Source organism: Haemaphysalis longicornis, unplaced genomic scaffold (genome assembly GCF_048455015.1).
Source record: "Haemaphysalis longicornis isolate Haplotype H1 unplaced genomic scaffold, Haemaphysalis longicornis Haplotype H1 scaffold_1, whole genome shotgun sequence".
NCBI lineage: Eukaryota > Metazoa > Arthropoda > Arachnida > Ixodida > Ixodidae > Haemaphysalis > Haemaphysalis longicornis.
In genome coordinates, this window is record NW_027526203.1 from 196,596,315 (window position 1) to 196,623,223 (window position 26,909).

At 45.5% G+C, this 26,909-nt stretch overlaps 2 protein-coding genes across 3 annotated transcripts in view; both read right to left on the reverse strand.

The window, feature by feature from the left end:
- Positions 1-20,059, reverse strand: part of Nak (Numb-associated kinase) — a 65,366-nt gene extending 45,307 nt beyond the window's left edge. Inside the window, exons 1-6 of one of the 2 annotated variants that reach the window (XM_077672333.1) lie at positions 20,023-20,059; positions 18,677-18,829; positions 11,498-11,616; positions 8,208-8,313; positions 4,455-4,594; positions 2,196-2,317 (exon numbers count right to left, since the gene is read on the reverse strand). In XM_077672333.1, the coding sequence (XP_077528459.1) occupies positions 2,196-2,317; positions 4,455-4,594; positions 8,208-8,313; positions 11,498-11,616; positions 18,677-18,829; positions 20,023-20,044 (662 nt within the window). In that variant the 5' untranslated portion in view covers positions 20,045-20,059. Of the gene's footprint in view, positions 1-2,195; positions 2,318-4,454; positions 4,595-8,207; positions 8,314-11,497; positions 11,617-18,676; positions 18,830-19,072; positions 19,422-20,022 lie in introns of those variants that run through there. The other variant, XM_077672337.1, reaches the window with a different exon arrangement.
- A 587-nt stretch (positions 20,060-20,646) lies between these two features.
- On the reverse strand, positions 20,647-25,847 carry LOC144140837 (treslin-like). Its single transcript, XM_077672348.1, has one exon. The coding sequence runs from the start codon at positions 25,587-25,589 to the stop codon at positions 21,969-21,971; it is 3,621 nt and encodes a 1,206-aa protein (XP_077528474.1). The 5' UTR covers positions 25,590-25,847; the 3' UTR covers positions 20,647-21,968.
- Positions 25,848-26,909: the final 1,062 nt, after the last annotated feature.

Sequence of the window (26,909 nt, forward strand, 5' to 3'; positions counted from 1 at the left end):
AGAAGCGCGTCAGAGCCTTACCATTTTCGTAAGAACACCTGGGTGATTATGTAATGGAATTTCTTTTTCATTCTGAACATGCCAGTGGCCCCCTACTCGCCATGGAGCTGTCCTCGTCACTGAAGTCAGTTGCGGCTTCACATTCGTAGTCGGCCCACAGCGCATCGTCTTCCATGCCGTCAAGGCACTCCAAAACTTCTTTTCTCACACCCGAAAACTTCGCTTTTTTGGGCCCACGAAATACACGATGATCTTTGTTCACCGACCAAAAACCTTGTTTTCGTCCTAAGCGTACACGAAAAAAAAAAGTTCCTGCGCTTTTGCAGCCGCCCTTTCCATAGGGGCGGTTTCCCGTGCAAGCCGGGTGAACTTCCCAAGCGTTGTAGTCCCACAAGGGCCGAGCGCCAGGCCAGAGAGTCGCTTGTACCTATTTTACCGGTAGGTGCCCGGCGCCACCAAGGCACACGAATGCACATGGTGCCTTCCACAGCCACGGTGGACGCTCAACTCGCAACCGCCTGTGGCAGGACATGCCGCCAGACTCTTCCACCCCCGGCAATGGCGCAACGCGGCATGATGGCCGGGGGCCCCGCCAGATGGACAAGGGTCAGGGGCCCCTCGCAAGGGTCAAGGCAGCTTTCCAGACGTAAATTCCCCTTTCAAGGGTCCGCACTTGACCAGGGACGCCTGTACCCGTTAAAAAACCGGTGGGTGCCCAGATTTGTTCGTATGTTTTGCTCGCACGCCGCCAAAACCAGCCGGAACGGCAAAGAGCAGAGAAGGAGTGTGAAGTGCGTTTTGCGCTTTGTTCGCACGCCACAATGTTTTTGTGGCACAAAATTTGTTTTGTGTTCAGCAGGTGGCACACCGCACGCGCGCAATTTTTAAATTGTGAGCCACAACATTCCCGCTCACGTCTCCGGCTACTGTTGAGATTTCTTTTTGTTGGAATGCGTTTTTAGCATTTCTGCGGGTACTGTGGCGTGATATCAAGTTACTGCGATTGTCTACAGCATCAGCAACTGTGCTGAGATAAAAACATATCCCCGCTGCATTTTTTATTCAAAGTGACAAAAAAGTAAATTCTCAAGAAGAAAAGTGGGGGGAGGGTTCATTACGCGAGTGGGTTCATTATGCGAGTAAATACGGTATTATCATAACAGTCATCCCTTAGAAAATGCTGTGTCTTACCAAAATTTTGGTGTTCACATTACTAACAATCATCTTGGAAACTTTACTCAGCTTCTAAGGTAAACAAAACTAATCTATTTGGTTTGATATTCGTATGTCGTGCAAAAAAGAAAGAAAAGCCAAGAGGGACGTGATAAAAAGTAACAATAAATAATAAAAAACACAAACTGCAGGACAAGTGGGACAGGACCCTACTTAACTTTTGAAATGCTCTTTTTTTTTTTTTGGCTGATCATTGTGGTTAGAGCTAACATCACAGCTGCAGAACCTTGGTGCATCCCTCACAAAAGCTCAGGAATAATCTGTAGCCTGTTTTATAATCTGCATGCCTTGCCCACCTGAACACTGTTTCCTGAGCATTGCTGCCTTTAGTTTCCTTAACCCTAATTTTCTTTTCTTTTTTTTTTTTTTGGGGGGGGGGGGGGTATTTGAATTTTAGTTTTTCATTAAAAAGTGGGGCACCGATTGTGTCAGTACAATGTCAGTGTTTGAGGGAAAGTGAGTTTAGGTCACTATGCAGTGGACGCTAACAACATGTGGATGCTGGACTGACATGTATATGCCATGATGTTTTTTTCCGAATAAACTACCGTAGTTGGTAGTGAGCACTTGTCTCGTATGGCTGTCATTCCTTCTCTGGCCTGCCCTACTGTGCTCTATTTTATTTTAGGCCCCAAACCAACTTGCTTAGAAAAGTCTTTTATTAAGTGACAAGGGAGGACTGAAGCAGCCCCTCCTTGAGTCCCTTGTAAACTTAAGCCCATAAAATGAAGGTAGCATACCAAGCTGTATGCCTCCCCCATTTATCATACTTAACCGCGCTTTTTTGCATATATGAGCTGATCGCTATTCAAAACTAGGCATCCATCTGTGCGCACCCACTCGCTGTCCCATTTTTTTTCTGCAATCCTTTCAGGGCACGATGAGCCATTTAAATGTCATGGTGGCACGCTGTTTGCACAGGCTACAGCAGCATGAAATTGAGGGTCAAAAGTAAAGCTCACTTGAGGATCTCCTCTTCAACCGCTGCCACCCCTTGCACTTGAGGGTTGAGACTCTTGGCAGTGGCACTCCCAAAGTCGCACAGCACGTAGTGGCCAGAGTCACTGATCAAAATGTTCTCCACCTAAAAAAACCGTGCCAGAGTGCCACACAGAGGTTATAGATGTCACTCAACATAAGCTCTAGCTGGGTGTGCAAGGGGAAGTGCCAGTTCAGGTGTAAACTTGCCTCCTGCATCGTTTTTTTTAATGGGGAGGTCTTTAAAAATAAAGTTCTCTGGTTCCTGATGAAAATAAAAGCTCTGCAAGGTGAGCATGGCTCGTATGAGCATGGCATTACAAAAAGTGAGCTCTGTTTGAAATCATAACACTTATTGCCGCACCTAATGAATAAATACATCCTTTAAAGACATTTCAACACATTAGCTACAGCCAGAAAAGGGGCCCGATTATAAGGAACAACTCACTTGGGAAAAATCCCCAAGGTACAGTGACAATTCTAAATAACCAGAACTATTCATATACCTTTCTGTTTCTATCTGAACATTGAAACAATGATAGACTTGTTTCCTGGTTAGCTCAACAGGTACAGCATCTGAAGTAGATAAGTCACAGTCCCGATCCCGAGTTTCTGCATAGATCAGAGTGTTTTCTTTCTTTCACTACGAACATGACGCGTCCAGCTGGCTCCTGAGCAGCCTTTGGCTGCACTTTAATGGGCATTATATTTCTATTTCTATCTAATCCGAGTAAAGAGGCCAAGTGCAGTGTCCAGATACTAAAAGCAGCCTCCCAGGGCCCTAGCCCTCTACTTAGCAGCTTTTCGCAGTGGCAGAAAAAGAACAACCACTTGACAACAGTGATGGACACAGCAAAAGCCTCACCCAGAACATTTGGGGGCCAGTTTCTTGTCACATAACAGCCAGTTTAATATGAAACACCCCAGAAAACTAACCTCAGAAAAGCTATCAAGGAGGAGACAACCCATCATCCTTCCTCAAGCAGTCACTACCCGTGCACGCTTTCTTGAGATTCCACAATGTTCAGGCGGCCTCAAAAATTTCTCCTAGGCAGTAAAGTTGGACTGGGGCAGCCTTCCTTTTATTCAATTCAACCATTGCTATTTATCGTAAAAAATCGCGTATAATACGAGGCTTTTTCCCAATTTTACTATGTAAAATTTGTGCCTCGTATTATATGTGGATCCCAAAGTTTTCAGCCGAAAATTTGCACTTTCGGTTTCGGTTTCAGCGGAGGGTGCGCCATCTTGCGGTGGCGTTAGCTGGCTGCTGCTTCTCTCAGCTGGCGCCATTTTGACTGTTTTGACCACGCGAAGCATCGGCTCGTTCACCGCAAGTCTATCACGGTGTCGGGTGCATGAAGGCAGTATTCGGCTGCAATTAAAAGAAAAGTTATTTTATGTGCCGAGACCATCAGGAATTGCGCCGCAGGACGGCAGTTCGGCGTCACCGAAGGCAGCATTCGCGGGTGGAGAAAGCAACTGGTGCTTGACTGGATAAAGTCTGTGTGGTGTCGGCGGCCTGGAGCACAATTGGGGGTTCCCGTCAGTGCTCATGTTGGACGCCTTTCGCTGCCACCTGGCCGATTCCGTGAAGAAGTTGTTGCGCGAACCCCGCACCGAACTCATTGTCCTTCCAGGAGGAATGACATCCCAGCTCCAACCGCTAGACGTTTGCATCAACAAGCCTTTCAAAGACTGCATCAGGTCCGGCTACCAAGAGTGGATGAGGTCAGGAGACCCGTAAGTGACAGCTACCGGATGGCTGACGCGGGCTTCTCCAGTGGTGCTTTGTGGCTGGATCGCGGATGCGTGGGCCAGCATCTCAGAAGAGCTCGTCAGTCGCTCTTTTAAGAAATGCAGCATCTCGAACGTCCTTGATGGCACTGAGGACCACTTTCTGTGGGAAGTCATTTCCGACAAGGCGACTTCGGGAGACAGCGGCAGCGAACCTGACAATGACTGAACAGACGTCAGGAGACAGTGCCAGCGAAAACTGACAATGACTGAACGGTAACTGCAGTGCAAATAAATGTTTTCTGTGCTCTTTACCTCGCATTATATGCGGATGAAAACTTTTTTTCTGATTTTGCTGTCCCCGAATTACACCTCGTATTATACGCGGGTTTTTACGGTAAACGTCGCAACCTGTGGAGACTAATCCCAGACAGATGCCCCATAAGTGCACTGCCAATGAGCTCAGAGGTTGGTAGGGTAAGTGAGGATGTTAGCAAGCCACTCACCTTGAGGTCCCTGTGCACAATGGGCGTCTGACAATGGTGCAGTCGGGACACTGCTTCACAGATGTCGCAGAAGATCTTCAAGACCTCCTGCTCGGAAAATCCCGTGTGCAGCTTGTCATTCATCAGCTGCAGCACATGCCCTGCACAAAATGTGAGCATTCAACACACAGAGACGACAGAAATAAGCGCACATGGGAAGCCCAACTGCAAGAATACAAAAACCCAATCGAAACCAGCCAAAAATGGCAGGTAGTTGAACAAAGAAATGTGAAAAAGAGAAGCAGGGCTCTGATCAATCAGGGCCCAGTGCTTTGACAATGTTCAAGATTAGAACATTCATTAGTTAACCCTTTCAGCCCTGAATTTTTTCTTTCTACTGAAAAGATTTTTTCTATGTGTTTTTTTAATATTTGTACCCTATTAGTTCACAAACAAAAAATCGAGCTTGTGATGCATGTAATTAGGGATCAACAGGCATGACAAATAATTAGTTTATTAGGCAATTAAAATTTGAAAGTCGAGTAGAAAAAATATTTTTGCTTCCAAATTTTGGGAAGAACTTAACCCACATACAAAAATTGAAGCTGGTAGTGCAAATATTTTTCGATTGACAGCCATGTAATCTAACTATGACTTCAGTCTTTGGAGTCACCCTGACGTCAATTTGGTCTCCACTGCAATGCCTTCCTCTTTCATGTGTTCAGCTATAGCAAAAAACGAACAATAGTTATATCAATCAGAAGGGACATCCTTAAAGAACTATTTCCCAGAAAACTATCTGTTTTCGTTTTGTTCTGAAATTGCCAGAAGACTTTTGGTTAATGTCCTAAATATAGGACACCAGGGCCGAAAGGGTTAATCAGATTTTTATGCGGTGGAAAGCACTGATCCTGCAACCATGTTTAGAGTTAGCAAACACATCCTAATGGAACAGCTTCAATAGGAACTGTTTCTACCGCCTACTGCGTCAGAGCACAAGAGCTGTAATCTTACACTTTTAGGTAAAGTTGAAAAGTTCCAATTGTCGGAAATTCCTACCCATCACAAAGAAGTAAAGCAAAGCCCTACAATTCCCCTCCAAAAAGAGAGCACATCTAGATACATGCCTCCATTTTGACCTTGAAAAAAGCATAAAACATGCTGTGAAAATGATGAATCGGGTGGCACAATCTATCAATAATGCCGTCTTGAATACCTGAGCGACAATCACTGCTTTTCTTCGCTTCTTTAAAACATACGTTCCTGCACCAAGATGCACAGTGGAGCCAAAGCTGCAATAGGCACTGCTTGCATCAATAGTGAAAGGTATGTTTGCAGTGGAGATTCTGAAGAAATCCCCGAGGGTAGTCCAGTGGAGCTGGCTAAATATTGCAGGGTTAGCAGTTTGGCAGATACTTCGCAATCGCTTTCAATCGCTGCACGAATAATAATTAGCCACAATGTATTTTGTACAAAATTAGCTCCTTTCGCACACGCAGCATCTCGTTTGCGCCAACAAACCCACCCTGATTAGTAACCACAATTTGGTAACTGCCCCTGCCAAGGTGTGATGCTACACCCCCTGCTCTGTACGTCCTGCAGCATTGCTCGGTCTCAAATGTGCGTGACAAGTTATCGCGAGCACATGCGGTTCAGCCTTACAAACTTGCCATTCACCCAGTACAAATAAATTTAGGACTCCTCAAGCAAGCCCAAAATTGGCAGAACAAAAATTTAAATAAATGACAAGTGCCTCAGCTTGCAAGAAGCTGTGGTTCCTAGCCAATAAGCCAATGTTCCGCTTCCAACTGGGCACAGATCACAACTATGGCAGTGCATGATCTGGTAACAATAGCTTACATCACAGTAAAAAAAAAAAAAAAAAAGACACGCTGGCTGAAAGCAGAATAGGAGTCCTCATGGTAATTTGTTTCCCCATTTGTAGTCCACAAAATTCTCGCCGGAAGAGATCACTGGACAAAGTGTGCTCCATAAACGCTGCCAAGAGGCCCTGCCCTTTACATTTGCCCTGAAACAAGTGTTTCAGGGTAGATGTAAACTCAGAAACAGTTCTACAGATATCACATGTTTAAATGGTATCTCTTCAATTTTGTTCCGAGTGATAAATTTTGATTTATCACCGCAAAGCAACACCTGGCCTATGCAGGAATGCTGGGAACTTTGAAACAAGCACTGAGCATCTTGGACAGCGCCCCCCTCCCCCCCCCAATGCCATCCTGCTTTTTCCTTGTTCAAGCACAGTATGCGCTTTCTCTTTGACAGGGGAAGTTTTAACAACAATGCTACAGAAGCAGTTAAATACTCGATTGGCTGAGTGGGCAGGCAACAATATTACAAACAGTCAGACTTTCAGTAACGTCTTAAGTTGGTTACAGAGGGACACATAGTGCTTGCACTACATGAAAAGAAGCAAGACAAGTGACGCATTTCATTTAAAGTGACTTCGAAGCTACCAAGTGCCAACAACAAGAAGATTGCACAATGGAGTATGTAAATTTCATCCTCAGCTGGCCACTGCTGGGCAAGCTGGCTGACAACTCCCGCCGTGCACAGAGAGATGGCGCTGCCTGTCCAATCGCCATCTGCCCCTGAACACCGCAACAGCTATCTAGTGAAGCAGCGTGTTCCCACCATCATCACGCCCTCCGCCTGCTTCAATCCAAAATGCCACAATATCCTGGTATAAAATCAAACGACGTGTGCCCTAAACATTAAGGCCGTCAGCCTGTTTAGCTTTGGCCCCGAAAAGAGCAACCCAAAGCACACACATTAGACGCTTTCTGCATGTAAAAGAAAGCTCTGAAAACACCCCATTCAACCGCACCCACGCTAACACGCGGACTATGCTCAACACATCTGGTGCTACACTAGCCCTGGCCATCCCACTGCAAGAAAGGAGCGGGCTCTTTTCTGTTTATGCTCTACCAGAACATAAAGAAATAGCCACAAATGACTGGTTTTGAACCAGCAACTCCCTGCATTCCAGCAGAACAAGTAAATAATGCAACATATAAAAGCCACCACACCATGGCGTAAATATTTAATGCATTCGTTTTAGTTGTGCTCACTCTGTAGCAGAAGTCGTGCCAAAGTAGAATACAATTTTTCCATGATTTATGTACATTAGTTTTCTCACACTTATGTGCTAAAAAAAGTATAAAGCGGTAAATGTAGAAACCACAAATCTGCAGGATGAAGGTGACAAATATGAAACAGTTTACGCTTCGATCCTTTGTTGCGTGGCAATACTAATGAATCAGCAGCTAAAGAAATAGCAATGACTTCCTCGAGTTGAACACATTTGCAATCTAAACATTAAAAAAAGAGGGGTTGAAAGCAGCGTAACATCCGATCACATATAAATAAATTAGAGGTTTTAATGTATGGATAAATGTATCCTTATTTTTTTTACACTTTTCCTTTAAAAAAAAAAAAAAAGCTCCTTTGCAAATTACTGAGCAGGACGAAGAGTAAACTTTACTCATGCGAGCCTTAGGTAGGTTCTGATGTCTGGGCACCCATCTGGTGGGGGGTTTACCCTAGTAGTTCCTACAAATACACAGTAAACATGGACACAGGGTGTTTAACCTAGACCACCGAGGTGTTTAACCTGCTACCATCAGCACCCTGTCTTTGATGTCTCGCAGCTATTTTTCGGCTGCAGACCCTTAAGGTCAGGTGGAACGAGTCAACCCCCTGCTGAATGGGACCCAAATGTGGCCCACGGCAGCCCGCATTGCGCAAGGAACTCACCTTTGTAGTAGTGCATAAGCATCAGGACCTCGTAGACTCCGCTGCCGACATGATTAATGACAGAGTCCACAAAGCCAATTATGTTCTTGTGGCCACTCAGGTTACTCTGAAAAAGCAACAGCAAAAAAATACGGAGAACAAAGCATTGCTGCTGACCCGAAAGACTGTGCACAGTGATGCTAGCAAACCAAAACTGCTCCAAAAATGCAACTACTGGGTCGACGTGAAGCTTCACATGTCCCAACTTGGGTTCTAGGCACCAAAGTATCCATGCGGGCCACGATGCAAGTGGCAGTGAATGGCTCGAGATTATTTTTGACTGCACCTGGGTCCTTTTATGTGCCCCACAATTTCGTACATACAGATGTTCTCATGTTCAAACTCCATCAGGAATACAGCCTGTACAGCCACAATAATGCTTAAAGAGCTGCACGCATAAGAAAGCATTATGGAAGTTATGATACAGCAAACAGGAATCTATAAACTGATTGTATGGCTCTGAAACACAAGGCAGGTTACTAAAGCATGTTCACTGTATACATATAACTTTCACACTTCCAAGTCAGGGTATTTGGTGCTGCCTTTTAAACCAGTTTAAAGCACTGCGTGCCATTACCAAAACCTGGTTCCATGACAATGGGCTATATACAACACACACTGAGACTCTGAAGTTTGCTGGACCAGAAGTTACAACACTACCCATATGCTAATGCATTTTTCTATGTTACTATATACCTTCCTTTTCACTTAGCGCTGTTGTGAAGTGCATACAGTACTTGGTTTACTATTCCTCTGAAAGTGCAAATTGATTACAGCTGGCCTCTAAACTAAACACAGTTTTGTCAGTGAAAAGCCACTCAGAGAGCGCAAACTTATGCTATGCTACAGGCACTAGCTATTATCTTCCTGAAAACATCAAAGATGCACGCTAAAACGTACCAGTTGGAAGCAACATGATGATATAAAAACAGACGTCTGCCTGCAATGTTGCAGGATCTTAACTCTTTTGTTACTGCGAGAAAATTGATCTATTTTTAGGGGTCTAAGAACACATTTTTTTCTGCTAAAAAAATTGGTGGAAACACAAAATGCAGATTATTTAACGCCATTTCCAATAATAAAATGTTTTCATACATCATAGTTGAAAAAAAAAATCAAAATCAAAATTTTTGGCAAGTAGCGAAAGAAAATGATAAAAAGAAGTTGTGCATAAAAAACCACCGATAGAAAAAATTTCGAATACACATTTTGTAGGGAAACATTTCAAAAACACGTCCTAGAAAAAATGTTGACTTGCACAGAACAGTTTGTCAGATATAAAAAAAAATGTTAGCAAGCGTGGTGCCCGTGCCATGCGGTGAAGCCCAACCTCCATTTCAAAATGTGCAATTTCGGGTGGTTCCCCGGGAAGAAATCTGGCGGCTTCACATTATCAGAGGCACCAATTTGTCCCCATGCGACGTAAAAACACCTTGTCAATGACAGACTTTGCATTTATGACTATCACAGTATTCGAGACAAGCACGCGATGTGGAAAAACATGCATGAAGTTGAAAACGAAACTCCGTACTTGATGCTTGTTGACGTTCAGCGTCAGTTATCTCTCAAAACATAAATGTGTAGCCTTGCTCACAGGAATGAGGTGCGATGAGCTAGAATCGTACCCTGTAAACTTTGGCCGAATAGCTGTTGCGCGATAAAAAAGATTAGCACTACTAGCCTCTTGCATTGCAGTGCCACCTAACATTTTTGAAATGAAACAGTACAAAACTTATTGGAAACTCAGTCCGAATGGTCAGTTCAACTAAAGTCTACACTAGAGCTCTGGAGAGACCCTCGTATGGAAATGAAACGGGCAGGCGAACAGTTGGAGGTGTGTCAGGCCGGTTTGAAGCGCTCTCCTCATTGGAACTGATATCTGGCGACTGGGTGTTATCTTTTGACTTGCATTGGAGGTTCTTATCAGAAATCGGGTTAGGCTGGGGCTGAAATCAGGAGCGTTATGCTTTTTCCGAGGATCAGTAGCGGACGCTCAAGGCGCCATGGCAGGTAGCCTTGAAGTTGGGTAACTGCGTAGTAGCACCAAATAGAAATTTAGTGATTCAGAAACGAAACCAAAACTAACGCAAAGGCAATAAAACTGCCTAAAATCATAAAGTAACTTTGCAGACAGGCACTGCTTGATATTTTCAGCTGATTTCAGGGATTATTACTGTCAGAGTGCAAACTTGACGATTGAAAAATCATCATCTGAGTCACCATTCATGCTCTGATAACAAAAACCAAATGCTGATGCAGAGTAATTACGAGTGGCACACCTTTTTGGTAGCAGGGACGCGCGATGACCACGTCCCCTTTTCCACACCCAGGTGATACAAACGCATGTGAAAAATCCCGTTTTTGTTGCAAAAATGAAAACAACTCATTTCGAAACGGCATTTTCTGAGATAACCCCACATAGCTTTACTTGTTCCAGAAACGCCCGAAACGCTATGAAAAGGGGCTCCAAGGTATAGTTCTAATTGAACGATTTTAAATAGGTGCGGTCATGAAAGAGTTAAGCTGTACATGAAGGTAAGTGTAATCGAGCAGCAATCAAATTATGTGTTAAGGTTGTCAGATACTGCCTTTTCTGATTTGCAAGCACCTGTCTTTAAAGCTCTACCAATCCTCTTTCACAATTCATGACATCACAATCAACTGCAAAAAATGGACTAGTGCGGTAGGTATCACTGCCGTAAAATTGTTGCATTTTTTTAGGTTAATTGAATAGCTGCGAACACTAACAGCAGTCTAGCTGTTGTCTAGTCACATTATTCTATAGACTAAGGCCAACTTACATTTATGTGGACGGCAATTTCCGAAGAAATGGGTTCTTAACCTACCAAGGTGGCCCTTTTGCTGTCATAGTTTTCGAAATATGTGGCAAATCTTGATAAGTGGAGTTTATAATGTGGCAGACAGGTCTTATTACTTTTTTCGTACAGCAAAAAAAAAAATAATAATAAATTAGATTTCTTCAACTATGCTTTGCAACAGCCCCACACAGGCAGTGAACTGTATTCTCTTATAACCTACCACTACACAAATTACAAAGAAGAAATGCAAGAACAGAATACAGACAACACATGTAACCTGTTCCGTTTAGCTAAATTCCCACGGTGACATAGCAAAGAAGATGCAGACATCAGTTACTTTCCACTGTGCTGGCATTCTAACTGTTTGCAACCATCCAAATCTGTGGCAGCCATTGAGAAAATAGCAGCGCAGCCTCCCAGAAGCAGCCTTACCGCAATTTGTATCTCACGCTTGCAGACATTCAGGCCGTGTTCTTCATTGACAAACATTCGTTTCAGGGCGTACCGTACATTGTTGGAACCTTTCACCAGGAAGACTATTGCAAAGCCCCCTGGAAAAAAACGCATAGAAAACATTACGTATTAAAATGAGACACACGAGCACTTCTAGCAGGTTATGCTTTTTTCGCCACAATGCTGCATAACACAAACTATCGAAGTTCACGTCCCTTTTAGACTCTTTATGTGAGCTTTATGTGCGGTAAGTGAGAAATCACGCCATTACAAAGGAAACATCCTTCAGCAATCCCCTGACTTTCATGTTGCTATCTTTGTTTGAAATAAAGAAAAAAAAAATTTACTTTTTTGAACAACCTCCCACTTCACTTTGAAAAAAAAAAAAAAAAAAATCTGGAATTTTCCTAACACCTTTAAGAAATTAGAGTTTTATGCAGAAGTGAGAACCCAATAACCAGCAACATTAGCAGCTTTTGGGAAGGCAAAAGATTAAACACCAGTTACACTTACTGATAAAATGGTAAAAGTGCGAAAACAAGCTTTTTGAACTAGCCCGACCTCTACAAGCATCTTGGGCAACATCATTGCCTTTTTGTTATGTTAGGACTAAGAGCCCCTTTAATTTGTAATTAAGATTCTTGTAGGCTGCCATAAAGCCGTATATTAATTTACTGAGATACATATGTACTGTCAACTCTCCTGAAACCCAAACAGGGCAAAACTCCCTTTTTAAGGGGGCCATGAAGACAAAATGCAAGTTCGGTTCATTCAGAAGATTGCCTTATTTAGAATAACACTGACACCACTTTTAATGCAAACTTCACTCAAATAAGCTGTACAATGAGGAAAACAGAGAACAGGCATGCGACACCCTAGCTACTTTTTTGCACTGAACTTATGACATACTATGGGCAGCTTGTTGCGATTGGCTTAGGCCGACAAAATCCAACGCGAATTAAACAGGGATTATAAGCTTGCAGAATGAGCTATTGGCACTTAAATTTAGTGCACATTCTTTTTATAGCAGCAAAAACGGTGCGGTAAACAAGGAAAGTTGCAAACAAACACAAACACAGAAGCACCAGTGGGTACTGTGCGCACTGTGACAGCCATAGCTGCACAGCCGTCCAGCGCATCAGGCTTGTCTGACATGACACTGGCCAACTGGCATAAGCGATATTGCCTTATGTGACCATGTTGGTCGGGAATATCCATGTATCATCACTCAAGGATTACTATCAACCGTAACAAAAATAAGCCAGGTACAAACTCGGTAAAAAACAAAGCGAGTGCGGACAGCGATCCTCAAAAGGCACTGTCGCGCAATCTAGGAGGGAAGACAGTAAACCATGTAAACAAATCACGTTTTGCCATTCACTGCAGCCTCAGTCAACATACTAACATTTGTTTCAGCACCTGCCCAGGAAACACCATTGCTGACAACAAAAAAATACACAATTAAGTGGGAGAATTGAAATTTTGGTTTAAATTGTTTAATTTCCCAGTGAATAAAGTATAGTTTGCTGCCATAAAAGCGCTGGAGGCAGTGTAAAACACCAGATATTTCGAATAAACCAACTTGTTTTTTGTCTTTACAGCCCCCTTTAAGAACGTTTCTGTGGGTCTTCGGCAAAATAAGAATTTTGCACTATTGTGTTACTGCATGAAATGACAGGGACGAGATAGAAAAAAACAGAATAGCACCATGTTCTTTCCACTTTGCCTTTTCTTTTGTAGTGTTGTAGAATACCATCAAATGTGTAATCAGCTTCTATACACTACAACCCTGTAGAATTTGGCAATCATCGAATGATTACCTGCGACAACATATTATTTAGGATTTTCCTTTAATTTTTATGTGTTCATCTCAGTTTTTCTTTTTCTGAAGAATGGCTAGAGGCCCACCTTGAGATGATAAAAATTTTTGTTCGCACATTTTGGGGTGGAAATGAAGTTAAACAATTTTCAAGACGTTGCTTGGAATGCAATTAGTGGAAAACATTGAACTTTATTTCAAAAATTGAAGGCCCTATACGGTGACACAAACATTATCTCCTGCCTTTAATCATTATTATACTTACCAAGTGCCCCCTATTAAGGCTTATCACACCCCAAAAAATTGCAGCTGAACTAAAAAATCAGCTTTTTCCTTTAATGGCACGGGACGAGCTCGCAAACATTACCACAATCTTTGAACAGCTGAAACAATCATTTCGACGAACTAAAAATGCAGAACTGAACTGTGGAAAATGCACAAAGGCACTTGACTGGGTCAAAGATTTCGCGTCCTTGAAATTTTTTTTTTACTTAAAAGGCCCACGGATCATGATTGTACCCTCGCATTTGATTCAAAACTGTGCCATTCTTCAAATGTGACAAAAACACCTCTGCGTGCAATAAAGCAAATGACCAAGCAAACAATCTCCTTGAGCAACTGACTCCAGTAGCAGTCGAATTAAACATGCCACCACACTCCTAGATATGCAACTTGAATGACCATGGGCTGATGTGGAATGATAGTTTCATGCCCCACTGCTAAGCATGGTGTTAGAAGACAAGCTTCAGTGGAGGGCTCTGAATTAATTTAAGCACCCTGATGTTCTACATTCTTCTAAATTCCGTGTGCAAAGGAACTTCTATATTTTACTCTATCAGGAGAATAGCCAGCATCAGCAGGAACAATCAAGGCCACAACCCTAATGGCAGCAGTTCCCGCTGAAAAACGAGCTCAGAATGGCCCAATGCGCACACAACACTTTGCTCCTGTCCTTGTCACATGCACTGGTCATGGGCACAGAAGAAAAGGTCCACTTCCCTGAACAAAAAATGACCCAGAGGCAAAAAGGCAACCTTTCCAATCCGTAGACAACACATAGCAGCCAAGCAGCAGAACTGTTAACCCTAAAATTATGTGATTATGTAGCACTGCTGGCTTAATAGGTGCGACTAAAATAGCCAAATCTTTTGTGTTCGAGCCGAGTGAACACCACTGAAGCAATAAGAACATGAGTAATGAGAAAACTGCAATCAAGCATGCAATGCCACCTCATCTGATTAGCCCCCAACTACCACCATTTGCTGTCTGACTGCAAACAGGTAGGTCTTCAATACCATGTATCACTTGACGCTGTGGTCTGAACAAGTTCACTGTGACTGTTGCGGTTGAACACTTCAATCTCCCTTTTTACCAAAGAGGCAGCTAGATACTGAAACCAAAGCTCCAGGTGAAAATTATTACAAGCAGCATTGCTGCAGGGATGTTATCGTTTTCTTTATACTTTGGCACGGCCTTTCATCCAGTTGTCACGGACGCAAAAATGTGTTTTTAACAAAAGAATGAATACAATTTGCCCATGTATATTGAACAACCTTTTCCATGCAACTCACTACTTTGACGTCATTGTCGGTAATCAAATAAAATTTTGTCATTCAAAGGTATCAGACAGTTTTTCCAAAATTAATAGAGGAAATATATGACAATATGCCTAGAAAATGTTTCCAACAAATTAGGAATGTGACAATTTAGCACCTTGTTTTGATTAACCTTGCCTCTGGTAACTGCAAGTGAATTTGTTAAGGCCCATAAACTAGTAGCTAGTTACTAAGTGCTTAGCGCAGAATGCCCTGTAGCAAACATTTCAAAGGAAAAAAAAAAAAAGAATATGCAGAATGGGCAGGGGCTGGGGAAAGGAAAGAAAACAAAGGTGGCTGACATACTGTCAAACATTATGCTCATGCTTGGTGCTGGCGGATTGAAAAAAAAAATAGGTAAAGTGTTTCAGGAAGGGAAGCTTGTGTTCACTATCCATTAATTAACGCTGACACTTTACGCGACACACAACAATCAAGTGTGTTATCACAGAAATCACCTGACGATTTTTTCCCTGAAAAGAATGCGTTACCTATAAACTCTTCTGCGACCTTTACCCTTTTAGTCGAGTATCAGAAGCCAACACATTTACCTGCACTGAGGCAGTTCCGCTTTCAGAAATTGGTATCTCGTTTTGCAAGTGCTCACGAAAGAGATTGCTGCCCACTGTGGTGAATAAGCACTTCTCTCGCTGTCTGTCTTGTCGCCCAAACACTTTAAAATAAAAATAATTTCTTTGTGATGCACCATGCTGTGTGGTTTGTCAGTGCCAATGTGGTATGCATACGACCCTGCATCGACTGATCGCAAGAGAACACCAGGTTTTTTGCTACGTCTCAACGTGTTTGGACTACGGTCAGATAGTTTTGTTCATAAACAAAAGAAAGCTTCTCAGAGCAAGAGAGCGGTTTACCAATTGTTCACAAAGAAAAAAGAAAGGGCAGTTGAGGTCCCATTTGTTATGATGAGAGGTTCGCCTTCTAACAACAGCAGACAGTATATTTACCTGCTTGTGGACTGTGATAATTTAACTCAGACCTGTAAGTACACTTATGATTACATATGATGTAGTTATGTTAAGCTGCAGAAAGAATGCAAATATCTGTGCACAAAGAGATGAAAAGCTGATAAGCACACCTGTTCCCCTTGCAAGCATATCAGTCTAAGAGGTGAGGACCACAGCACTACCCATCCAAGCTTTTAAGAACTCATAGGATCTATCTAATCTTCGGAATTTTTCACAACTGCTGCAGCTTCCTCAAACACAACACTGCATGCACTTAAATTTTTTGCATGACACAATGCTATGTTCCACACAGGGCTTCATGCTGTAATACCTTGGAACTGGTTAGCTTGAATAAACCCCCTATCAGCTCAAGCTTACCTGAAATTTTTCAAACTCTGCCCACAACCTATATAACGACTAGCGAAAGAGCGGCCGTCTTTTTTCTTTGTAGAAACTTTTCAAGCCCCACTTGTGTGTGGAAGTGACTGGGCCTATTATGTTTGGCCCAAGCACAGTGCCAGCTGATTTTGAATTTATCAACTTCAACTTTGTGGCAGGTTAGTACATTTCCACTTCTGTTTCAAAATAAAATGGGACGAAAACCATCTAAGCTTGCAACAAAATAGTAAACAGATCTGCATAACTTTCAACACAGCATGGCAAAAGCCTCTTGACTGATTGGTAAAAACTGATATATTATTTAAAGTCTTACTTCAATGTGTTGCTAGCCAAAAACGAAAATGTTCTTGCCTCAACAGCTCACAACAACACAACCTTGTTTCATTTGGTTTCAATAAAAGCCTCCGTTACTGAGGGAAAAACTATTGCTTTAATGCAATGTTGGTCAGCAGGAGAATATATTTTTAATGGAGCAGGGCGTTTTGTCGCTCACAAATTTGCCATTACGAGGCGCAAGGTGCTTGATTCGAATTTGTGAGCACTGGAGGTAGGTTTTTCTTATTTTTAATAGGGCGTCGAAGACAAAATACCAGTGATTCATTCAAGAGTTCCACATCAAAATAACAGCCTTGACAATTTTACCGCAGAGTCATCTCAATAACAAGGAAAACTGATGAAAATGCGGCAGCTCACCAGCCACTTTTCTGCACTGCCCCTGCTATGTCACAGGGACCAATTTTGCGATTTGCAGCCACGGGTAAGCCAGTGCTCGTAAAATGATTATGCGGCTGTAGTGGCCCTCTTCACCCTTCCGTTGAATGTTAGAATGCATTCAACGCGCTAATTACTTGTTCTTTGCACCTCTCCAATGATGTCACTGCTGAAATTGGAAATTCTGCCAATATTTCATATTTTTTTGGCGATAGCACCCATTGGGGCCAACGTCTTGTTTACTGGGCCAGAACCTTGCCTTAATTTAAACAACGATGTAGGCTGGCATGGAAGTGTGCAACACACTGTACACCCAAATGCATGCCATTTTTAACAACGGCATGGGGATGCCTTCGTCTCAACACCTTGGAAAGTTCAGTTTCCTGCCACAAAAAGAAGGTAGGCTGAATGCAACTACTTTTCACTCACTGGACACCTGTCACTGGCTAGTTACTAGTGGTAGTATTGCAAAGGTAGTACGAGATGTCTGCAACACTCCAGGTGTGCAAGTGCCACAGTATGAGGGTTACATAATTTGGGAACTGAAGTTAAGAAATCACGCATAGTTGGGACTCCAGATGTGACAAGACTGTTTGCACAATGACGTCATACATTGACAGTAATAAAAAAAAATAGAAAACATCACTCGGCCAACACGAAAGTAATACGCCGCACTTGCTTCCCAACTCTATTTGAATGACCTGCCTTCAATTTCAGATAATACCAGAGGGCGTGTGAACCATTCTTATCTTTTTTTTCCACCACTAGTGGCATTACTCATTTCCAAGTTCGTACGCGAATGGAATCTCCCGGAGTGCTTCTCAATGAGAGTGGCACTTTGCAAATGGTTCCTGTTGGAGGACAACGGTACTGCTCCTTCTGCGTGACGATTTCACGCAAGGTACAATCGCAGACGTGGTGCACAGCGCTTTGGGGTGAACAATTTTTTGGCGGTCGCACTACTGGCGGTAGGAGCAGCGTGCGGTGACCCAGTTTTCGGCGCTCTCGTTGTGACCCCCCCGCACTGCATCCTCATTGGAAATTCAAGGCTCATGCGTGTCCCAACGCAGCGACCGCCTGTCTGCGTTAGCTCATTCCGACAATCAGTCGCTCACGTATTTCCGATCGCTCAGCGCACGGACGTGGTTGGGTGCCGGAAGAGGCGTTTCGCACCACCCACGTATGCGCGCTCGTGCCGTTACTGAAGGCATTCGCCGCACGGAAGAAACAAAGAGCATGCACTACTACGGCAGCAGGCAATGATAAAGCGGTGCGACCAATCGAGCTCGGGGGGCGATTTCTAGAATCACGAGGAGCCCGACGTCGAAGCGCGGCAGGTGTGTGCCGGGGCCCGAGTCGCGGTGGATCCACGATTCATTGGACGCCCCGAGCGAGCTGCGAGTTGTGACAGTACCTAGAGTCAATCGATCACTGGAGGCGAAAGAACGGGGAATTCTGCCAAGCTGACACTTGTCAGGGGGTGAACAGGGTTCCCCGCTCGGGCTACTCTTTCACGTTTGCGCCTCGCTGTCGCAACACCTTTCGTCGCAGCACACCCCGCGAATACCAGACGTGAAGGCACACACAAACGGATGTTTCGAGCACAGCGCTTCACTGGCCTGAAGCAAAGCTAAGCGGAGGCAGAGAGAAAGTAGGTAGGGTGACTCACCTTCAGCAATCACGTCTTCGACTGTGACGACGTGCCGTCCCACGGTGAAAACTTTCCCAACAAAGTTGTTGGCTTCCCTAGCTGCGCCCTGGTCGATCCTCTCGAAACGCGAGAATAGCTTCTTCATCTCGAAAGCAAGCAGACGCGACGGCCCTGAGCAGAAAGGTGCGGGGACCTGCCGCGAGCTGCTAGAACATAAAGGCTCTTGTCACCGTGCGGGTGAGGAAAAAAAAAAAAGAGAAAAAGTCGCGTCGCTGCTACGAGCTTCGCGAGCTGGGATAGCTGCGACGGCAGCTCACACTGGGGCCGAAATGCTCTAGATAAGACATCTCAGGGGCGGGGGATCCAAGTGTGGACGTCGCGCCGTGCAGCGTACTACGAGCGGCAGCCTTTTACCTGACATTCGGCCCAGCGCTGGACGCGAGCGACCATTGGGTTTTCGGGAAAACCGACGTAGCGGTGCCTGCGGCGTCGCTCTAGGCCTAAGCGGCGCAAGTGGTCGCCCCCCAAACCAGCCAGCGTCAGCGGCGGCCTGCCGCCTGCTGCCAATCTCCGGTTACGTCTCCGTTCGACACGGCACGCGCCGCCAGGTCGTGTCTCATGGTTACCGGCGGGACAGGGATGCGAAATGTACGGCGCTTATTTTGGTTTCACGTCGCGGAGAGATGCTGCCGCCTCGGAATAGCTTGTTTATGTTTGCCATTCAAGCACAAATAGCGATGATGGCGGCGCCGATCACCGGCAGCGGAAGTCCCTCGAGGGCGCATTTCCGGCCGCGCGGCGGCACCTGCGAATCGCGGGAAATACGACTGCCGAGAACGGTATGCGCCACTGCGCGAACTGAATAAGCGCGAAATCACTCCAAAAGTTACCTTTGGTCCAGCTGCTGTGCAGTGCGCTGCAATTCTGCGCTCACGGGCTACAGCGACCACGAAGCTTTCTTCAAGGGATTACCAAGCACCACGCGGGGAATCGGGCAGTCAAAAATTATCTGCTGCTATTCAATGCGCACAAGTGAAACCCTACAACAGCTATATAAATAACGGCAGTATTTCCGTTCTGGTGCTACCGGCATGCTGCAAACCTCCCCAAAAAAGACCTAACATCCCGAATTACACAGAACACCCAGGCGGTACTACTCACTGTCCCAATGGCTTCCCAACTGAGCTGCAAAGGGTTAAAACACACACACACACAAAAAGCGGGAGCCCTACCTTGCTAATAAGGAAGCCTTACTAGCAAGGTAAGGCAACGGCACAAGTGATCAGTGACTGGTGCATGCTTCAAGTAGGCGCTACTCAAATCGTCTCTCCAAAGGTAAACAGCATCAACGTTGGCTAGGATACCTCCTTTGTTGAGGAGTAGCATTCCACAGGATTAGCCCAAACAAATTTTATGCACAGAAACTGCACTTGAGCTGTGATGCACTGTAGCGGAGGGCTGTGGATTTAGACTGCCTGGATATCTTCAACGCCTCCCGAAAGCTTGACATTCAGGCTTTTTTTTTTTTTTTGCTCATTGCCTCCATCAGAAAAACGACTGGAAGTAGAAACTGCGACCTCATGCTCAGTAGTACACCATTTTAGCCACTGCAGCAAGCGGGGTGCATCACCTCAAATTTGGTGGCGCCCTAGAAACCAAACTGGAACTGTTAGGATAGGGATACCAAGAAGCTATGCTTACATTGTTCTTCAAAATTTCAAGATGACAGTTTTGCCTTTGACACAATTACCATGGGCAGCCTAGTGGATATGTGGGACACAGCAAGAGTGAAGAAATTAAGGAAGCTATTTATGCTATTAAGCACCAACCAACACCAGGCTATTAAGCACCAGCCTGGTGTTGGGCCTTTTCTCTCAGGTCTTCAGAGAAAATGATGCTTTAAAACAGCAGCACTTAAAGCAGTGCAACATTCAAGATGAACATGTGCACTACTATGAATCCTCTTATAGAAATGAAGTACAGCTCAATCAGGTGTATAACATGTTTATGCTGGTAGCATATGCACTGCAAAAAAAAGAAAAGAAACAGGGCCAATTGCATCTCACTGGAATTCCAAAGCAGGACGTCGATGAAGCATTGGCCTATGGATGTCCTGCTTGGGGGTTTTACATTACCACACATGCTGGCACAATTCACACACTTCCATGGTTTGTTCCCGTAGTCACTTTAGAAACATGCTCTTAACCAGGTCATGGTGACAACCATCATTTTTTAGTACAACTGCTTGCTGTGGCAATAAAAATACACACACCGCACATTTCAACAACAATGTACAATGGTGCAAAGTCCCAAGAGAGAGCACCAAATGTTTTATGGCCGGAGGGTGACCTTAACTAAGTACACCGCATTCACAAGTGGTCTCAGTAAGCTGTCCGTGCTCCCCAAACAGACATCTAAATTCACTGGCCCAAAACTACAGACTATACTTGGGAACAAGTTAAGAACGGCAAGAGCTCATGTACGGTATTACTCGGCCTAAGCGACGGACCCAGATGTCAACGGGCACGCGAGTTTTGAAAGGACATTGCTATGAATGTGCGATATCATCCGCCTTTTCTCATGTAGTTTGTTTGTCATCCCTGCAGTATTTTATAAGCGTATTAAGTCCAAAAAATCACAAAAACGGCTCGTGCCATGTTCAAAATATTCCCAGTAATGCACTACTTGCGTTGGGTGGAGTAACATCCGGCTGCGGTGATGAGGCACAGCGGCAACTTACATTGCCGTTCTTAACTTGTACCCGAGTATATTTCTTACCCGAGTAACCGTTCTTAACTTGTACCCGAGTATATCAAGCCATATAATATATTTTTCCAAGCATCAAGTACTTACCCAACAACCAAGCACGAAGCAGCCTCATAAAGTTGTGCAATTTCAATGAATCGAACTCAAACGGGGTCAACATTTTCTCACCATGGCTGTGTTAGAACTTCTGAAAATTATATGAATTTGCATGATCCTGACAAAACATAGACACCAGTGTTGATTAACCTAGAGATTCGAATTGTCTGGGCCTCACTACACAGTTCATGCCACGGCGATCCACCTGTATCCACACTGGAAAAAAAGGCACAAGAGGCATGCATCATAAAGCACAATGACACTGGTTATTCCATGCATACATACAGCACAATTTTCTCTGCACAGAGCCAGTAACGCTCATGTGGGCACAAAACGCGAGCAGGGTATGTACATATTTACATTAACTGGAAGAAAGGCAGGCAAAAACGGCAACCCCAATGTTTCTTAGGTGCAGCAGACAAGCAAATGCACAAAATAAAACCATCCATCACTTGGACTTCTTCAGCAGCATGGGAGAGCTAGTGAGGTGCAGCAAGCTGAGTGCCGAAGGTGGAGTGTAGGAGACTTTTTGTGAAACACCGTGCCGGGGCGTCCCGCCCACGGTATTGTTTGTCCTTCTCTTGGACGCAGGGCTTCGGTCTTTCACTGGGCTCTTCTGCGACAAAATGAACAGTTGGTGCGGCGTCAAGCCTGTCTCACGAGATTTGCTCCTTGTGAACCGGGACGTGCACTCGGCTAAAACTGGTGAGCTGGCTGAGGACTGTGAAGACCCTGTCGATGCGGCACCACTGTCCACAGGCAAAGTCTGTTCTGACGAAGTGGAGCGCAAGTGTTCGTCGAAGCCAACTGACGTCGTAATCGCTATGTCCCCAGTGTTAAGCACTCTCAACGCTGGGCTGTCACACCTTTTCAAGCTGAACAGACGTCTTGGCGTTTCAGTTCTTGGGGACAACAGCTGAAAACTGGTGCTCGGCGACTGGGACAGCGCCCGCTTCATAGCTGGGGAAGCCTCCACGGCACTCAAGTGTGAGAACGTAGACTTAGGTGTGGTCGGGGAGCTCAGCAGTTTCTTAGACACTCTTCTGCGTGGCGTTAAAAAGCAGTGTTCACTGCCACTCTCTGAATCGTTTCCTGTGGAAAGGCCACACTTATTTGGCGTCTTCTCGCCCCTTGGCAGCCTCTCAAGTGAGACTTCACTGGCGGGAGAGATGAAGAGGCACTCCGAGCCATTCCATTCAGGGGGAGTGGTCTGTAGTTGAGAGAAGAGTGTTTTTGGACGTAGGCTTCTCTTTGGTGTAGTGCTTGCCTGGGCGCACTGTACTGCAGCATTTCTCAGTGGTTCTGGCGTAACAGCTCGGAGAGGTGTTTGAGACTTTGAAGTTGTTGGAGCTGATGGATACTTCTTCTCGGGAGTCTCCTCTACTACAGGTAACGTGACGGTGACCCTAAACTTCTTCCGTAGAAGTTCCTGTCGACGTTGAACAGCTTTCCGCCCCTGTTTGCGATGAGGCGTCTCTGGTACAAAAGTTGTCTTCAGAACACGGCGACGCTTTGCTTTCGGCGTTGAAGGAGGATTCTGTTTTGGCCTCTCTCTGCTAGCCTCATTTTCACTACCCTGTGCATCCTTTGTCTTGGCCTTCTTTGCAGGTTTCTTGGCAACCATTGCATCAGTTGCTTTGCGTTTTGAAGCTTGTTTCACAACAATTTGACGCGTTTCAGGCGCCAACGGCTGAGAGAGGCCTACTCTTGTCAAAGTCTTGCTTTCTGCAGCGTTTGCATTATTGTCAGCGCCCCTTTGAAGATTCAGTGATGACGGAATGCTCGACAGGTAAGACTCCTGCGAATGCAGAGAGGGAATTGAGCCAAGCTGAAAAAAGTCCCCTTCAGACGCGAGTGAGGAATCGTGTTCATCAGAAAAAATTGGAATGTTCAGCTCCTCTCCAATCTCAATAAGAATGTCTTTAAGTGTGGCCAGGTAGGTGCTGCATACAATTCCTTTTAAGAACTCACTAGCACTTGCCGGGTTGTAGATAAACGAGAGTGTCCGGAGAAGAGACGTCACCCTTTCCACACAGTTGCTGGTCTCCCGGAAGTTGACTTCCTCCTCTAATGCCAGCAATGCTTGCAACTGGTACTCTCGCACCCGGTGCTTGAAGCTGGTGTCGTCCTTCAAGTTGGCATACTTCTCTGCAATCTGTACGCAACCCACAGTGAAGTGAGCCCTGAGCAAATTGCGAGCTGCTTCAGCACTATTTAACTCATTTCCTTCACTCTCGGCAAACCGCTTGACCACGCTGACAATATTCTGAGCGCACGTCAGCAGTGAAGCCGGCAACTCTGAATTGAGGGCACCATCGTAAGAACGTCTGAGCTGCGCCACCAGTTGGTCAATATCAGAACAAGACCTGGTGGGCACAGCATCTCCCCGGCTGGGCAGTGCAGCTTCCCTGCCGCCAACAGTACTTGAGGCACTGCCAATGGGAACAGAGGCACTGTTAAACTTGCGCAGCTTCTGTGCAGCCGCTACGGGCCGCAAGGGCTGATCACTCATCAGCCGCTGCTCGGCCTTGTCCTTGCCTGTTGAAAACTTTGCCCGGTACTCTTGCTGCAATGTCCTCAACATGCTCTCTTGGGAACTGGATGGTCCCTGTCTGCAACTCCCTTGGGTCCGGGGGCTGACGGATGCAGGAACAAACCACCTTTCGAGGACATCCGCCGTAAAGGGCTTGGTAATGAGTGAACCTGCAGTAATTCTTTGCAGGATGCACTTTAATTCACTTCCGCTGCCATCTGAACATGTACTGCTGATGTCTTCCAACAGTGCACCTGACACCCAGGGGCCTGGTTCCGAAACTATGTGCACACAAAACAAGGCACAGTCAATGGGAAACAGAAAGCCGAACAGCGTGACAGGTGACTGCTCCAACGCCACTTCAACAAAGAAGGCACTGCCATCGTTTGCTAGGCGTGACAGCATTTCAGCAAGGCAGTCCACAGGAGCCGCAGAGCCCTTGCCCGCTTCAACGCAGCAAAATGTCTGCACTCGACTCGACTGAAAAATGCACATTTTGGGATCTTGGCGGGCCCTGCAGAGAATCCGTATTTCTTTCCAACCCTCCGCAGCGGCTGACCCTTCAGGTGCGGAGCCTGCACACAACACGGCAGAGCCAACTTGGGTCTCGCGGTACACAACGGTGGCGGTCTTCTGCGGAGACTTGACGGTGGCCTTCGACAGGTAAAAGTCGGCAACATCGGAAAACGGGACGGCGCTGAGAGGCCTTTGCAACGTCGTTCCTCTTCCGTCCGCCACATGGCCGACGCTCCCGGCAGACACGAGCGTGGCGACTGATATTACATGCCCACCGAGAGCGGCTACAGCTGCCCGAAGCTTCGGGCTGGCCCAAGCGCCGCCCCCGACAAAGACCTTGCGTCCGCTCTCCAGAGGTGTGGTGTCGATCCAGAAGAACTTCACCGCTGCGCTCGCGAGAAGCAGGTGACGAAGGTGTGCAGGCAAAATATAATCTGCAACTTCGCCTTCGGTTGCGGGGGCTTTTCTTAGGAAGGCGGCGACGTCGCCGTCGGTGCGCGGGCAGGGAGAGATGTTGAAGATGTAGTTGACCTCTTCCTCGCCTTCGCAGGGTTCGGACACGCAGTTTCTCTTGCGCTTCCTCGACTTCCACTTGACCGGCGACGACAGGCTGGGGGCATCCCACTGGTACTCGGAGAACACTTGCGTCAGCGCGGCTCTCAGGACGCTGCATGGGGGGTCTTTTTCGGGTACGTTGCAGGAGCCGCTGCGATCAATCGCCTCGCACGCCTGCCTGTAGTGCTCGAACCGTCTCACTAAGTCATCCTCGAAGTCCTCGAAATTTTCTAAATTGAATTCGCAGAACAGGCGCTTCTCCATACGTTGGCGGGCTAGGCCGTTGCTGCTGTAAAACTTGTAGCCCCATCGGGTCCTTTTTGTTCCGAAGTGCGTGAGAAACTTGAGACAGCAGTACTTCACAGCATTCACGGCGTGCTGGTAATTCGCCACGCACAGTCGGTCATCGCGGCTGAAGAACGACGCCACGTCCAGTAAAAAGACAACTTTTGTCGACTGCGACATGTTCCGCGGACACAACCATCACTCGCGAACTTCGTACGGCCACACACAACGCGCCGTTAAAGCCATGACGGAAAGACGGAAATGGCCTGTTGACGGTCAAAATAACGTTGCCTGGTGGTCTAACATTAATATCGCTAAATAACAAAATATTTAAATAAAGTACTGACTAAAGACTTTTTATTTGAATAAATTATAGTGCTTTTGTTGAGATTTTGTGATAAAAAACGAACTTCTTAAAAGGAAACAATGTTAGCCGCAGTTTAAAGTTAAAAGTAGTGCGCCGACTTATAAAGCCTCACATGAACTTTAGCACAAGTTTTATGACGCCACTAGTGGCGCTCTTGACGAGAGCTTTTCTTACAAACTGAATTCAAGCGATTCAAGCCAATTTAATATATTTTACCAAGATTTTTAAAATAATTTGTCAATTTACTTATAATTTTTATTTTTTTCGGCAGTTTGACCGCAAAGCAACGACAACAATGGCGACGCACAAGCCAAAAGTAGTCTAAGAACGTTGGCACAAGCGGCACAACTTTCGCCTGCTCTATACTAGTATAGTGTACTAGAATTGTACTAGTATTATGGTCCCTAGAAATATGTGCTATATATTTTTTATAGTCTGCCGTCCGCGCGCTTTCTCTATGAGAAGGCGTGTCCGCGCCGCTGATGCACGCACAGCGCTGCGCAGAGGGCGCCGCGAGCAATCGGAGCGCCCGAGCATTTGCTCCCTCCACTCGACTGAGGGGACGATTCCACAATGCTTATGCATAGGGAATAGGATTCAGAATACCAGGGATATATAGACCCAGGGGGGTAAAGCGAGCTCCGAGACCGTACGAATCGTGGGCGCTGACATGATGCAATTCCCATGGTTGCCAGATCAATTGTATTCAGTTTTGTAAAAACTTGTTCGTTAATAATTTAACTAAAACAAAGAACTGAACCAAAATAGTTACAAATAATTGCCTCAGTAATTAAAACTAGCTCTAAAAAAAACTTTTAGTGTAATTAAGCTCTAATTAGCGAACAAAAAGTAAGTGCGTAGCTCAGTTTTGGTTTTGATTTTCTTTAAGTGTGCTAGGAAGTGGCGAGGCCCTTGCGCCTCAGTTGCGCAAGGCCTGTGTGTGCGTGTGCGTGCGTGCGTGCGTGCGCGCGCGCGTGCAGTATCCAGCTCAGATCTGCGTGCGTGCAAAACGCGTACAACTGGTACAACTCGTATGCACGCGGTGAGCAAGTGCCTCCCCGGGCGCTTGCGAGGCCGTCATTCGTTCCTATTGCGCCTTAACTGACGCCGGAACAGCGATTCCGATCTGACCT